Genomic DNA, 14,785 nt, shown 5'->3' with positions numbered 1-14,785 from the left:
TGTTACTGACTTGACTTTTCACAATAAAACGTTAAGAAAATTCCTGAGCATTCAGCACAGTCCAGACAATTCAAAGCATACATATTTGGTTATTGTGCCAACACACAGATTCAAAATCCAACACACTCATCAGGTTTAATTCAGCAAGCGACAGGTCGGTAAATTACGTACAAAGTCTTGTGGCAGGTCTAAAAAGTGACAGAATGTGAAACAAATGCATAAAACAGTAGATACAGGAAATAAATCTTATCTGTCAGGATCAGATGAGCACCTACAATCAGAATCAGTCGAATGATCTGAAACTGCTTGTAAAAGGAGACTGTCGTGTCATGTGTTTAGTAAGAAATTTACCAGGCACTTCAGATAAATCAATTCAAAACGCAAAAACCGCCGCTGCTTCCCTCACATCCTGTCCATTCACTTGCATTATCCATCACTCTTTCAGCTCTCCACTCATCTTCTCATATTGCACTGATCTCTGTTCCTATCTCCCACATTCTCAATCAGTTCACCTGTTAAAACAAAGCTTGTTTATTGCCAGTGTTTGCGTCAGATTTAACTCCGTACGACAGACATCCGCGGCTTGTGAAATCCACTAATGTGAGGAGCGAGTTTTTAACTTCTCATGGGATGTAACCATAAGACGCCCATGGTTTCGACTCTCTTTAGTATTTTGTGGCATCTGTTAATGTAGATTCCATTGAATGCATGAAAATACTGTACACCATGGAAACATCTCATCAGTTTTAAAGGACAAGGAGAATAAATGTTTGAAAGCATGTCTGAGGGCCTTACTGTATTATACCTCACTATACTCCAGACTTTATCCACCACGAGTTAACACAGAAAAGGCACAAATTGGTGCATAGAAATTCATCAGAATGCAGGAAATGAAATGTCTGATGCCTCCCACACCCACTATTCAAACGAAACCTACGCCTATGTGTTATATCATAAAAATACATAGAATTTCAGAAATTGGTAGCCAAATACATTTTCTGACATTAATAAATTTACCAATTCTGCCCATTATTTAAACTATCTAACAGACTCTATGAGATACCTATGGCTCCTTCAATTTAAGATGAACAGTAAATGACAAGGGTGTACTTTACGTGAATCAAAACACGTCTGCTTCAGTTAATCTGAGGAGGATTTTTACAAAGCTAACCAGCCCAAAAATATTTAAAAACATAGTTCCTTTTTTAAGACGTTAAGCAGTGAGTGTTGCAGTGTTGATGATAGTGTGGTGATAAGCCAGAGAAATACTTGGCAGAAACACAAATGTTTATGTTAACTACACATGGTGGGGAACACCAGTAGTTTGGTATAAAAACATACTTTTAGCACCGGCGTGTATGTGACATTCGAGCCCACCAGATGGAGACAGAAACCCTACTGTGCTGTATTTCTCCACAGTAATAATGATGCGTTCTTAAATTTGTATGGGGCTTCCTTATGCGTGCTGGTCAATATCTTTTCTAGAGAAGAACACATTTGGAAGATTTTTTCTCTGTACTGCTTGTGATTTTCACCTCTCGACCTGTGGGGCCCTGTCAAACAAGGAAACACAGACAAAGACAGGAAATCACAGACAAATCTAGTACAAAATAAAGTCTCTTACTCAGGGGGAAACAAATACCTCAGTGTGGTATGACAGAAGGGACTTACTGGTTTCTTGCTGGACTTTTGTAAGATGTCACGTGCCAAAGACAGAAAAGACTAAAGGAAACATGGAAAGACAAAGAGTGAGAGAAAATGAAAGTTAAGGCGTTGGTAGCATTAACACTTGACCAAAGAAACATAGGCTTAGTGAGGTGTGAAGACAGTGTTTTGTTTGTCAGAGATTATGTTCCGGCTCACCTCCTCCACATTAATGCTGGACTTTGCACTGGTCTCAAAGAACCTGATACCATGATCTTTTGCCAACTGTCAACAACAGACACGGATCCGATTACAGTAGGTCATAATATGGGTGATAATCACTTCCTGTTTCTAGAGCAAATGCGGTGTGGGCACATTAAACAATGTGTGTGACAAACTGAGTCCTTCGTCAAACAACCACTCCCTCTGTCATCTGAATTTCTATTGTCTCTGCCACGATGAAACTTTTAACTATTACTGCATGATGGTGCAGCAAATCTCACGCTGACCCACTGTTCTCTCAATGACACGACTTAACGCTACAGTTACTGCAGAATTACACTTTTTCAAAATGAAAATTGAAAAATCTCACCTTTTCTCCCATCTCCTTGGAAACTTTTCGCTTTGCTTCAATGTCGCACTTATTACCTAGTAACATTCGACTGACTCCAGCTGAGGCATTCTGGGAAAAAAGAAATAACTGATAAGAGACGGTTGAGCTTTTGTCTACTTAGCAGAAGGTATATCTAAGAAGAGATCAGAGTGAAGGAAAGCAGACGTCTTTACACCAAGTCTGAACTGAACAGCATGACCTACATGTGAGAGAAAGTAACTGTACAGCAGCTGTTATGCAGCAAAACTGTTTCTATATTTAAAACCAAGATGTCCTTACTGAAATGATTAAATAAAAAAAACTCATTAAGTGGAAACTGGGCAAGTCGATTGTGACACTGGGCCTGTATTTATATCAGAGGATGGGGGATAGACACATTTGCAGATTTTGTTTCAGGTTTGAGGAGAATGTAAATATTTATCTACGCAGAGAGGAATCTGTGCATGAATGTATTCAAATTTCGTTTGCGTTTGCACCAAATGAAACAGAAACAAAAGTTTAATATAGAAAACCTTTCAGTTAAACTGTTAGTGTCCAAGTTTCCTGCACATCATTAACACGTGCACAGTGAAAAAAAGGGTTTAATGAGAAAGAAGCAAAGAACCACACGCTGACGGTCATTCTGTTCATCATGTTTCAGTTCTTAAACTTTGATCAGGAAATTCTTATTTTACCTGATCAAAACATCATTACTAAAGAAACTATCCTGGTAGAATAATATTAACATCAGAGAATAATAACATCATTGACTGCAGGTCATTCCCTTATTCTCTTCCTGTTTCACGTCGCTACTCAGCTGTCCAATCTAGATTAAAACGCCCTAAAAAAAACCATGACAAAATAATACATAGAGAGTGCAAGTGGGAGACAGTGTGAGGGATTCTTTGGTTCCATCTCAATTAACCAATGTCTCCCCTGAAACTTCTGCTGCCACCAAAATACAATGAAGTTCCTCGTGATACACAAACCTTAACGTGAACAGTTTTAATTGGGGACACTTTTTCTAGAGCTGAGATGACTAGTTGGTTAACTGATTAGCTGAATGATATCATGTTAATCACTCTACGACTAATAACCACTTGGTTATTTTAATAGCCTTTCTCTGCTTCCAGCTTCTCCAAAGTGACTATTTGCCGTTCTTCTATGGTTGCGTCATTGCAAACTAAATAAAATAGGGTTTAGGGCTGCTAATAAAACAACTGAAGACATCTGAAGATGTCACCTTGGGCTCTGGGAATTTAAACTGGGGTTTATTCATTATTTTCTATATTTTATAGACAGTGCTATTGATCATCATCAAAAAAAATCTGTGCATTAATTGATAATGAAAATAATTTTTAGTTGCAGTCTTAATTTGATGAGTAGAAAAAGGCTCCAGGGATGAGAGGAGGAATGTGCCTTTTGTGTGATTTGGGTGAACTGGCCCTTGAAAATCATCAGTTCTGCCCTTGATTTGTTGTTGCACTGAGTAAAGGCTCATTCTTACATGACTAACACGCACCCAAAATGACTGTGCACTATTTTTTTAAAGTTATCTTTGCTGAGGAAGGAGTGGAAAATGTCTTACTTCTTTGATGCTCTTCATCCAGTTCTGAATGTTTTCGAAGGACTTCTCGTCTGTGATGTCGTACACCAGGATGATGCCCTGGCACACAGCAAAAAAAACAAAAAAAAAAAAAGAAAGAGAGAGGACTTAAGGAGTCAGAGGAAGGTACAGAGTGAGCACAAAGGGGCAGTGATGTCAGCCTGATTATCCGGTCTGCTTGCTCTGCAGGCGTCCTGTACTCACCATGGCTCCTCTGTAGTAGGCTGTTGTAATGGTCTTGAACCTCTCCTGCCCTGCTGTGTCCCTGCACAACGTGTGCACATTCAAAAGTAAGAGAATGTGTGCTGATGCACGCACATCAAGCAACAACTTTAAAACACAAGGGAAATTAGCAAGAGAAGCAGAAGAAGATGCGTTTTATGTGCATTTTACACTGTTAAACACAGATGGATTTATGTTGCTGCAACAACACCCTTATGTGACATAAAGTGAGTCTATGTGGTGGCCATGTGTGATGGATACTTGGACAATGAAGCCTGTCATAAAGTCCTGATTTGGAACACAAGAGGGAGGTTCCTCTTTCCCCTCAGGAAAAAGAGTCAGAGGAACAGAACTCATATCACTCAGCATTATCTGGTTCCATAAAGTCACAAAACAAAACATTTCCACATAAGCAAGCAACTGTCATGCCTCACCAGACTTGTAGTTTCACTTTCTTTCCATCCACTTCAATGGTTTTTACTTTAAAGTCGATGCCTAAAAGACGACAAGAGGACAGGAAAGAGCAGAGAGGAGCGACAGAGACAGTTAATGAGTTAAATGCCTCAGATATGAACCAAAACCCCACCCACCCCCACTGCAGGATATAGGTCACCCTCACACGGGTGGAGACTAGTTCAGAGACTCTGACCCCTCTGTGCACTCCCATCCACACACAGACAGAAAGGAAAGACACACAACCCTGAAGTACACGCTTGTCTTCGAGTTTTGATTTTTCTTTCCTGCTGGATGGACAAGCTGACAGACAGACAGATAGACAGTGGGGGGGTTGTCCTGTGGGGGAAAAAAAAAACAAAACTGTGCATGCCAGAAAGCCAACCATTCTTCTGGGAACGTAGAGATGGTAAATGAGATAGGAATGAGGGTGGGTGGACCTTCTGAGAGCCAACTGAGAGGAATGAGATCTGAGGGAGAGATGGGGGGGAGAAGGTCCGGGAAGAGACACGTTCAACAGGAGATGGGGAAAAAAGGGAAAAACAAAAGAGACAGAATTAAAAGAAAACAAATGAAAAGGAACGGACTAGCTCAGACATGTTTGTACAGAGAAACCAGTTTGTACAGTGCTAGGCATCAAATAGAGGAAGACAGACGGGAGCATTCAGCAAACATCTCATGTCCCACACAGGCCAATCATAAACTGGTGCAGACATGTCATAGGTTAGCAGGGAAACGTAGCACTGAAACAACGTACCTATGGTGGAAATGTATGTGGAGTTGAAATTGTCCTCAGCAAAACGAATGATCAGACATGTTTTGCCCACTCCGCTGTCCCCGATGAGTAACAGTTTGAAAAGGAAATCATACTTTTTCGCCATAGTTGGAGTTGAGCTTCAAAAGTAAAGCAGAAGTAAAAGGGAGAAAAAGTCTGAGGTGTGCCCTTCCAGAGGTGCTTTTCATCGAATTCAGTCTTCAAATCTCGACTGTGATGAAAACGAAGCAGGGACAGTAAGGTTGCTCCATGTAACGAGTGGGGATCTTCTTGTCTTTCCCCCTTGTCACCGGTAAATTCCGATCCCCCTCAGCGCCTCTGTGTTATGTTTGGATTGAGCTGGATGAACAAAAAAAAATAGCAACACGCCATCCAAAGTTAGCTAAACTGTCTACTGCAGGTCAGGCTTCGTCACCAAATTCTAGTCAAGTTTCATTTTTCTTTCCTTTAAAAGTCAATATCACTCCGTTCAAAAACGTACCCGGGGCGGCTACGTGTTTTTTCTGCCTCGAAAAAAACTTCGGCTGTCGGCCCACATCCCAGATCCGCTGAAAAGCTACGTCGTGTGGGAGTGCTTCATGAGGGTAACGGCTCAGACACGCAGGCATCCAGCAAGGCCGCAAGATGGCGCCGTTTGATCAAAAAACGAACAACTGAGATTTGAAGCCCTAGAGGACTAACTGCAGGCAAACTTATAACTTTAACTAATAAATCACTCTCAACAATCGATCACAGGGGATTTTTTCTGCCTTTCTTATCATCCTGGGGTTCATGTTTTATTCTTGTTTGAAAGAACAAAAGTTTTGCTAAAATTTTTTGCCTTGTGCTATTCAACTAGCTTGTTAAAATTTGTTATGAGTTACAACAAATTTACATATAACATGTTATAGTTAAAATTAAAGCTATCGGCCTTCCCAAAAGAACACAAAACATGTGGACTTAAAAGTTGACTTTTGTTGCAATATAGGCCTACAGCAGTCATGTCAGTAGCAGAGTTTTCCAGTGATGTAGGCGTATCATATGCATATGGAGAAATATAGATCCACTTTACTCTACCACAGGAATTAAAACCACACATCTTTAACTGACATTAAAGTGACTTTAGGCAACCACAGAGACATCATCAGTATGCCTAAGTGAATATAAATATCTTACTATTCATTAAAGTGGTATGCAAAACAATAAGGACCAACCATAATAATATAATGGCACCACTGACTGTCAAGGAAAGCAATAGAGATAGCTAACTGTGACACTAGTAACAGACGCTGTTAACATATGCAGGCAATGTGATTGTAGTTTTCTTTAAAAAGTAAATTTTTATTTTTTATTGATCTGCACTCCAGGTTAGTTTAAAGAGGTATGGATAGGGAGGGTCCTAACTGCATTTTATGTTAAATCAAGATGTTTATGAACAACTGATAAACTAAATTTTGGGAATTTTTATGTTGATTGTGAGAATACAAGTATCTGGACAAGTAGGCATAATTAACTATTGCTCTAATGTGTCATTAAATTAAAATAAATTAAAAGTAAAATATTTAAAACCATATTTTTTCATTTTATACCCGTCATTATTAATCATTTATGACCAAAAATATTTATTAGGAAAGAGAACAAAATCTCCTTTTTTTCACGTCAGCCACGAGTTTCCGGTGTACTTTGACCAGTGTGTGACGTGATCTTCCGGTGAGAGCCACGACAAGCAGACATGCCAGTAAGTAGCAGTACGGATTTCTGTATTCGCCCTCAATCGTCACAAAAGTATTTGGAGTTGGAGTAATTTAACACGATGTAAAATAATGTTTGTGTCTGTTGGAATCGACTTTTTTGTGTTGTTGTAGTTTAACTGCAAAGATGTAAAAACGGACACAATATGGCGAAACACGTGCTCACAAAAGCAGCCCACGCTGCTCTCTTTCACATGTTGATTTTTTTTGGAGGGTAAAAACGCAACTTTCTAAGATATCTTTGGTTTTGATTGCTTTAAAAATATTGAGCTGTCTCACGTTGCCTTTTATTAATGTGTGATTTCCTTGTGATCTTGAAAGAAAGGTATATCGTGTTTTGCTTCCCGTAGTCATGTTGTGGTAATTGGTTAATGTATGCAGAACTAAAACTTATCCTATTACACCTTGTTACAACAGTTATCAGACTGTAGGAGATTTTGATCGAATATAGTTTGGAAATCAGCTATATTGTGATTTCCTTCCAGCTCGCAAAAGATCTGTCGCACCCGAGCCCCGAGGAGGAGAAGAGGAGACACAAGAAAAAACGACTTGTACAGAGTCCTAATTCCTATTTTATGGATGTCAAATGTCCTGGTAAGTTTGTGTACATAACAGCCTGACCAAAGCTTAAGTTTTAGATGACAGAGAGAAAAAATAGGCGACAAAATAAACGTAAGTACTGTGCCTAATAAGATATTCATAATTAAGGTTGAGAAACACTACAGAGAATTTAGACTTATTTGGAGGAAATTTGCTTTATTGCCATTACATTTGAGCTGAATAAGGGAGAAAGTTTGGAACTGATAATAAAAACTTCTATAATCAGCACTGTTTAAATGTATTTTATGTTAACAATCTTTAATGACATTTGAATTGGAGTTTAAAGCCTAAATGCAGGACTTGCAGCATAATTGCTCAGTTGTAATTTTGATAATTAATATTTTAAGTGCTTGTAAATGAAGTACACCTACATTAGACTTGTATGCAAATATTTGCCTTTATGTGTTGCCCTTTCATTGTTTCATTGTAATGATTGGGGTGTCAAATAAGGCATACAGTGACACTTGTGACTGTCTGTTGAATGAGTATCATGTGACTCCTTTAAACAAACAGCTGCAAGGACACACCTGTAATCTCAAGTACGTGTGATTATGCAATATTTACTGTGTTGTTGTCGGTATAACAGTTTTATGGCTGTTTTCATGGCAGGTTGCTACAAGATCACCACAGTGTTCAGTCATGCTCAGACTGTAGTGCTGTGTGTCGGCTGCTCCACAGTCCTCTGCCAGCCCACAGGAGGGAAAGCTCGCCTTACAGAAGGTACAGGAAAACCAGTGTGTGCACAGTGGGGAAAAAACTGTCTGTTCTTAACTATAGATACAGCCTCACACATTTAAAAACCTTTAAAAATATATAATGCATACCATAAATGTGCCACTATAGTTTGTGTGTATGTGTTGTACTTGATATAATACGGGATCATTTAATAATTCTAAGTTTCTTTAAAACGCTGAGCCTACACTTCCTGTGCAACAGACCTCTGCACGGGCCTGAAACTGAGCTTGTACCCACGTCTTTTAAAACCCAACCAGGCTCATTCAGACGGGGTCTGCCACATTTGAAACCCCAAACTATACATTTGCTTTATTTGCACCAGCAGTTAATTTGCCAGGTGAAGGCATTATCATATATTCGCAGCACATCACATGTAGGAGCAACAAGACTGGATTCTTGAGCAACTGCCACATGGCACCAAAAACCCCTGGTTCACTGTTGTAGGGTTGCAACAGTATGAGAAAATAGAAAATATTTCAATTTAACAGTATATGTTAACAAATCTTACATTCTGCTGGTTCAGTTAGCAGAACTTTCTGGAAAATGCACCCATAACTGTTAGCTAGATATCTGCCTTTGTGTTGCCCTGTCAATGGACTCTTCATGAACAGGGTGTCAACTGAGGCATACAGTGACTCTTGTGGCTGTGATCATCAATGGATCATCATTGATCCATTTCTACACAGTCAACTGCAAGCACAAATGTTTTTTTGTTCTGACCTTCGTTCCGATTTCTTTTGAGCAAGTACGGCAGGAAATTTCTCAGTTTTTTTTATGTGTTATTTTGGATGAAAGACTGATCAAAATTTGCCAGTATTCAGAGCGCATTGAAGAAATGATGGCACACTTTATACAGCGTGTTATTGAACTCGCTGGATTAAGTCAAGGTTTGTTTTTTTTCTTATGTTCTCACCATCCCACCCACTCCATCCTGGGTTTTGCTGCTGTGGTAACCAAAGGCTTCTCAGTGCACTCATCTTTGAACTACTATGGGTGCAGCTGTCACTGTCAGCTTTATTGCAGCCCAGCTGCATCATGTTATATTGAGAGGCATTTCTAATATTTAGTCTGTCCCCATGGATGTGAACAGGATAAAAGTATTAGTTATAATACAGTCAGCAGCACCACGAATCAACACAACACAAACTAAATGAAACATCCATATTTTTTTTTTCTCCGTCTTCCTGTAGGATGCTCCTTCAGGAGGAAACAGCACTAGTTTGACCAGACGTGGTTGGACACCGTTGAGAATGAAGAGAGCTCGGTGGACATGGAGTAACACTGCCATGGAGCTGATGCAGCAATGTGGAGATGGAGAGCGGGAATACAAATCATGTAATATAAGAAGTCTTATCTACAGAATATGCACAGAGAAATGCTTGGTGTTGTTGACACCCCACCAACGCCACACATTCATTAATTCTTAATTTCTTCTAAATAAAGTTAGCTTGGTTTTGTGGATGTTTGTCATCCAGTTTGTTCTCGTTGTCTCTTGAAGGCTCATTTGTGTGGTAAAAGGCACACGTCAGCTCTTAAAGCTCCTTAAAACTTTCTTGGTAAAGATCAGGGCGTTTGAGGACTCTGGGATTTGGTATCCTCCCAGGTGTACAGATGTGTGGCCTCAACAGTCTTATTTTATTTTTGCACCGAGTCAATGATTACAGGAAGGCCGGGTGGGGGGTATACGATGAGCCGGTGATGTCCATCAGCACCATAGATTTATGCAAATTTCCTTTCAAAGCACTAGACCAGTTTTAAGAAAGGAAACACTGTGGGAGGAATTGCAAATTGAACTTGAGTTTTACTACGTAAAAGCTGCACTCTGCATAATTCAATGTTGACTAATGTTGATGATGTTAGAGCTGGTAATAAATCCAGACAGTTAACAGAGGTATCTTCCAATTTACTGCCACAGTTAAGTCAACATTTTATTTAACAATGATGTCACCGGTGCCTGCTACAAAGCTGCTGGTGTCGGTTCATGGCCTACCTTCAGTCTCGTGAGGGTTGATTCAGGGAAAGTCATCACTGGCTGTGCTTCTGTTTCCCGATGCTTGCAGAAAAACACAAACACAGCGCACACAGTGATGTGACACTAAATGACACCATAATGAACAATGCGTTTGTGAATTTACATGTGCTTGCAAGCTTCCTGTGAAAATGAATAAACGTGTGAAACTGCAAAAAAGAAAAAAAAGGGCAAAAAAAGGTAGAGATAAATCAGATAAAATCATGTGTTTTCTACTGTTTACTACAGCTTTTGTTTAGGCTTGTGGGCATGCAGGACATTTGCACAGGCTCTGTATGTAACAGCATTGAGTTGTACTCTGAATAAAGAAAATCATGTGAATGATAACTTTCTTTTGTTATACTTACTTGTTGGACACAACTTACAAATAAAATTATGGTGGAAAATTATTAGCTGAAATATGATTCCAATGTGCCTCCCATTTACTGAATAACCAATACAGGATAAGCATGTCATATTCTGCATTATTTTTTAGTCATTTAGTCATCACAGCCATTTAAGACCACAGTTTACCCAGCAGTTCTCACTTATGCTTTCAACTAAAGGTGTTCTAATGGTTTAGTGGCAAAATATATTTATATGGTCACCCTTTGCTGTTTGTTTTCCTGACAGGACATCCGAACAACAAGGCCTTGGAAGATATTAAATTTTTGCAAGTTTGATTGTTGCGTACAGTGTGTGTAGTTTCAGCACCACCTGAACGCACTGCTGCCAGTTACAGGAGAGGTCTCATAATGGGCAAATTAAGATTTCATCAAAAATTTAAATACTTCAATAATTTTAGTTAATGCATCTATCCATTTCTCACTTATCTGGGTCCAGGTCTCTCTAATTACTCATCAGGAATTATATTCTACCAACAAGCAACTGAAAAAAGAAGAAAGTGTGTCATAAATTTCAGTTACCATTTGATATTTCAGCTTGTATGAGTGTAAGTATATATATGAGTATTTCTACTCATGTCATAGTCTTCGCTCTTAACCCCTTGTTTCCTGTTTTGTCTCCATAGTGTCACCTGTCAAATAAAAAAATCCTTAAAAAATATTTACTTGATGAAAATGAACACTTACATTTGTAAAACTCAAATGATAATTAGTTAATACTAAGTTGAGTATATTAAGACTGAAAAATCCGGTTAAAATGAATCATTTTTCAAAATCTGGTGTCTACAGATAATGGCAGCAGGTAAAGATATATCTAATTTAGTATTTATTCATGTCAAGGCTGTAGGACCACAGATCTCCTACTAAATAAATTAATTTGCAATTCCTGACACTTTAAATACAATCTAAGGCTCATTAAATAGTTAGAAAATGCTGTCTAACAAACTGTGTGTGACCTTCTCTGTGTGGGCTTGTGTGCAGCACACCTTGAAGGATGCGAGTATGTCCTTGGTACCCATCACAATCAGCTTAACCTCAGGCTGACAGCCAGTTAGGGACAGGGCCAGCATGAAAGCCGTGGAACGCCGGCAGGTAGGGCAGCATCTCTGGGACACCTGAGAACATCTGTGACGGTAAGGGGGGTTGACCCTGCAAAGAAGCTCAGAGAGAAGAATGGGAGGGTCAGCGGAGAGCAGCTGGGAAACAAACTCCTCCTGAGAGCGGACAAACACTAGACGTCCATAGACACCTGCAGGGAATGTTTGTTAACTCGTGCTGTAATCATAGCGTGGTGATACTTTAAACACTGCAAAATGTTAAGCTGTAGGTGGGAGGTGCTGAAGTGCAATGTCTCACGGTGCAGCTCTTGCTTCCGTGGCTTTACTCTTTAATAAGGTGCAATGAAGATAAGATGAAATAAGGTCAAATCAACAAACAACACAATGCATACCAAAATCACAAAACAAAACAGGAAACAGCTATTTTAAGTAGCATTCAAGAAAAACAATCACATGCCTCCTTCACCACATTTCTAATAATGCCCTTAAATTCATTAACGGATACAAATGTAACTAATTTTATATTTTTTGTAGTTTGTTTCATGACTAAGGTGCATAGCATTAACAGGCTGTTTTGACCGGATTTGTCAAAACTGGTGGTAAATTAAAAAGCAACCACTTGGAGCAGCACAGCTCGTAACTTCCAAAGCTAGGACAGAGAAGCTGACAGAAGCGCTCACTAGTCTTTCTGTCAGGTATTCAAGCCGGTGTTGAATTTCTTGAAGGTCAAAACTGATTAGACATGGCTGATTATTTACCTGATATTCAGTAGTTTACTGATTATCCTTTTTTTTGGCCAGATTGCCAATTAATTCAACTAATTCTAAGATGTGCTACCTTGGCTCTGATGTGGAGCATAAAAGTACAATATTGGCCTCTAAAACAGTGTGGAGTGGAAATATAAAGTCCCAGAAAGTGGGAATGCTCAAGTAAAGCACAACTACTTCAAAACTCTGAGCCGCACCAGCTACCTATGGAGAACTGAACTGCACTGCACTTTATTATCACCACAACCAGTATGCTGCTATGAGCCTTACTTGTTGTTATTGTTTTTTTTAAATTATTTATTCTTTCTTAGCCCTCTTATGCTCTTTAAAAATATTCACATTTCTGTTACCTTTTTATTTGTTGCACCTTGGGCCTTACAGAACAATGCAATTTGAATTCCTATGTATGTCTGGTACATATGGTACTGACAATAAAGATGACTTTGACTTTGACTTACTTGAATACAGTACTTGAGATTTTGGATTGTACCACATTATATATATACATATTGACTCTAAGATTTTAATGTACATCTAGCTACTGGCCTTGAGAAAACTTTAGAAGATTACTTGATGTTCTGGAGCAGCACTGGAGTAGCACATCGCTGTCCCAAGACGCTTTAGGGTTGCCCTACAACACTCATCTGATCTGAGTTGTTTGGTAGTTCCTTTAGCACAGCGGCTGTCAGAACAGATACAGAGTGACAAGGATTGCTGAAAGAGGAGTGTAGTCACTGACGGAGGTGTTGATGGGATCCATTGATGCTGCTGAAACTCATCATCGTGCACACAAAGCCTGAACACCAAAAACTGGCTGTCAAAATCTGTCATCTGTGCCAGGTCATCACTGGGTGGGAGGCAGAGAGGAGGATAGGACACGAGGATCGATAGCGAAGGGCAGAGACATCATTCACAGACAAGGTTAGATTAATTTTTTACAGTATTGATCTGAGCAGTTTGCATTCTCATCCAGGCTTTAAATCCGGCAAAACGAAAGTTGTAGAACAAAAAAGTGATACGATAGATGACTGGAGAGAAAGGTAAGAGAAACTGTGAAGACATTCCAAAAGAGTACAGGAGAAGTTGTGGGGGTGAGAGAGAGAGAGAGAGAGAGAGAGAGAGAGAGAGAGAGAGTCTGTGTGTGTGTGTGTGAAACTGTTGTCCAAGGTTGTCATAGAACACCCTCTGACAAAAGGAAGACAAGCTGACCCGGCCCTCCCACACTACACAGGGATGAAACTCTGAACAGAAGCTCAAAGCGCACTGGAGAGACCTTGATTTCAACACACACACACACACACACACACACACACACACACACACATACACAGCATTTTGTTTATTCGAGTTCCTCCTTTGCCAAGGACAGAGCCATTACACATCATAAGCAGCCCGTGCACAATTAACTGAACTGAACACTGATGAGCAGAGTCTGGCTGACCCCTCATGTGTCCATGGCAACGACCTCCAGCAGAGCAGAGCTACTGTCTGGGCCACTTGTCAGAACTCCCCCTGGGTGTCCACAGTGACACAGAGCAAGTCGCACAGGGCAGATGACATCTCTGCTACACAAGACAACAACACGTAGTGGTCATTACAGATAGACTCTTAATTTCTTGGTAAATGTATTTAGCATTGCTAGCCTTTATTTAATCCTTTCAGAAAACTTTTTCCCTCCCCTGCTGAAAGCCACTCCAGGTAGAGAGTGAGTGTCAAGGACACTTCAGCAGATGCTTATTGTGTGTTCCAACTCACTACTGTTTTGCCATTATGCCTTACACAAGAACAAACATACCAACACACAAACACTTACGCATATTGCATCTGTTGGTATTCGGATTAAAAACAATTGAAAATTGAATTAAGAACATAATTCTTAATTTGAAAATGCAGGTGGTAATTGGATTGTAAAAACATTTGCTGGCCACTCACAGTTTAATTGTTTACCATACTGGTAATGGCTTTGACAACTCCAGTTGATCTGCAGCATAACCAGCAGGGCCATTTGCATTATCTCCCCATTTTTCTCACTCCCGATTATCCTGAACTGTTGTTGCTGTGTGTCAGGATCCCGTTTGCCCTAAACGGCGGTAAACAGTGTCCAACTGCAAAAGTAGTTTTTATGCAGCATGAAACATTAAAATCAGTTTAAACTGACTATTAGAGTCAGATTGTGCTACACAGAGAGAGC

At 39.7% G+C, this 14,785-nt stretch overlaps 2 protein-coding genes and 1 non-coding gene across 6 annotated transcripts; 2 read left to right on the top strand and 1 right to left on the bottom strand.

Moving 5' to 3' along the window:
* Positions 1 to 116: 116 nt before the first annotated feature.
* On the bottom strand, positions 117 to 5,929 carry rab13 (RAB13, member RAS oncogene family). Of its 3 annotated transcripts, XM_046400027.1 has the most exons (9): positions 5,774 to 5,929; positions 5,275 to 5,631; positions 4,499 to 4,559; positions 4,047 to 4,107; positions 3,825 to 3,902; positions 2,237 to 2,326; positions 1,864 to 1,929; positions 1,672 to 1,722; positions 117 to 1,553 (listed from the first exon to the last, which is right to left on the bottom strand). In XM_046400027.1, the coding sequence occupies exons 2-9, from the start codon at positions 5,396 to 5,398 to the stop codon at positions 1,482 to 1,484; spliced, it is 603 nt and encodes a 200-aa protein (XP_046255983.1). In that variant the 5' UTR covers positions 5,399 to 5,631; positions 5,774 to 5,929; the 3' UTR covers positions 117 to 1,481. The 3 variants fall into 3 exon arrangements, with proteins under 3 accessions (XP_046255983.1, XP_046255982.1, XP_046255984.1); XM_046400026.1 differs by having other exon boundaries at positions 5,275 to 5,909; XM_046400028.1 differs by lacking the exons at positions 5,275 to 5,631; positions 5,774 to 5,929 and adding an exon at positions 4,903 to 5,074.
* Positions 5,930 to 6,907: 978 nt separating this feature from the next.
* rps27.2 (ribosomal protein S27) lies at positions 6,908 to 10,713 on the top strand. 2 transcript variants are annotated; one of them, XM_046400276.1, is made up of 4 exons: positions 6,908 to 7,009; positions 7,508 to 7,616; positions 8,232 to 8,342; positions 9,548 to 10,713. In XM_046400276.1, exons 1-4 carry the CDS (start codon positions 7,004 to 7,006, stop codon positions 9,574 to 9,576), a joined length of 255 nt encoding a protein of 84 aa, XP_046256232.1. In that variant the 5' UTR covers positions 6,908 to 7,003; the 3' UTR covers positions 9,577 to 10,713. The 2 variants fall into 2 exon arrangements, with proteins under 2 accessions (XP_046256232.1, XP_046256233.1); XM_046400277.1 differs by lacking the exon at positions 6,908 to 7,009 and adding an exon at positions 7,073 to 7,236.
* LOC124065498 lies at positions 8,016 to 8,149 on the top strand. The gene has a single exon (XR_006844430.1). It is a non-coding gene; the product is annotated as a small nucleolar RNA SNORA13 (small nucleolar RNA).
* Positions 10,714 to 14,785: the final 4,072 nt, after the last annotated feature.

The sequence above is a fragment of the Scatophagus argus genome, chromosome 9, assembly GCF_020382885.2.
Source record: "Scatophagus argus isolate fScaArg1 chromosome 9, fScaArg1.pri, whole genome shotgun sequence".
NCBI lineage: Eukaryota > Metazoa > Chordata > Actinopteri > Scatophagidae > Scatophagus > Scatophagus argus.
This window is presented reverse-complemented; position numbering and strand designations above follow the sequence as displayed.

Coding starts and splice junctions, on each gene's coding strand:
- rab13 (XM_046400027.1), bottom strand. CDS start 5,398: ATGGCGAAAAAGTATGATTTCCTTTTCAAACTGTTACTCATCGGGGAC. Junction 1,930..2,236: donor CCAAGGAGATGGGAGAAAAG/GTGAGATTTTTC, acceptor TGTTGTTGACAG/TTGGCAAAAGATCATGGTAT. Junction 1,723..1,863: donor CCAGCATTAATGTGGAGGAG/GTGAGCCGGAAC, acceptor TGTTTCCTTTAG/TCTTTTCTGTCTTTGGCACG.
- rps27.2 (XM_046400276.1), top strand. Junction 7,617..8,231: donor TATGGATGTCAAATGTCCTG/GTAAGTTTGTGT, acceptor TTTTCATGGCAG/GTTGCTACAAGATCACCACA. Junction 8,343..9,547: donor GAAAGCTCGCCTTACAGAAG/GTACAGGAAAAC, acceptor GTCTTCCTGTAG/GATGCTCCTTCAGGAGGAAA.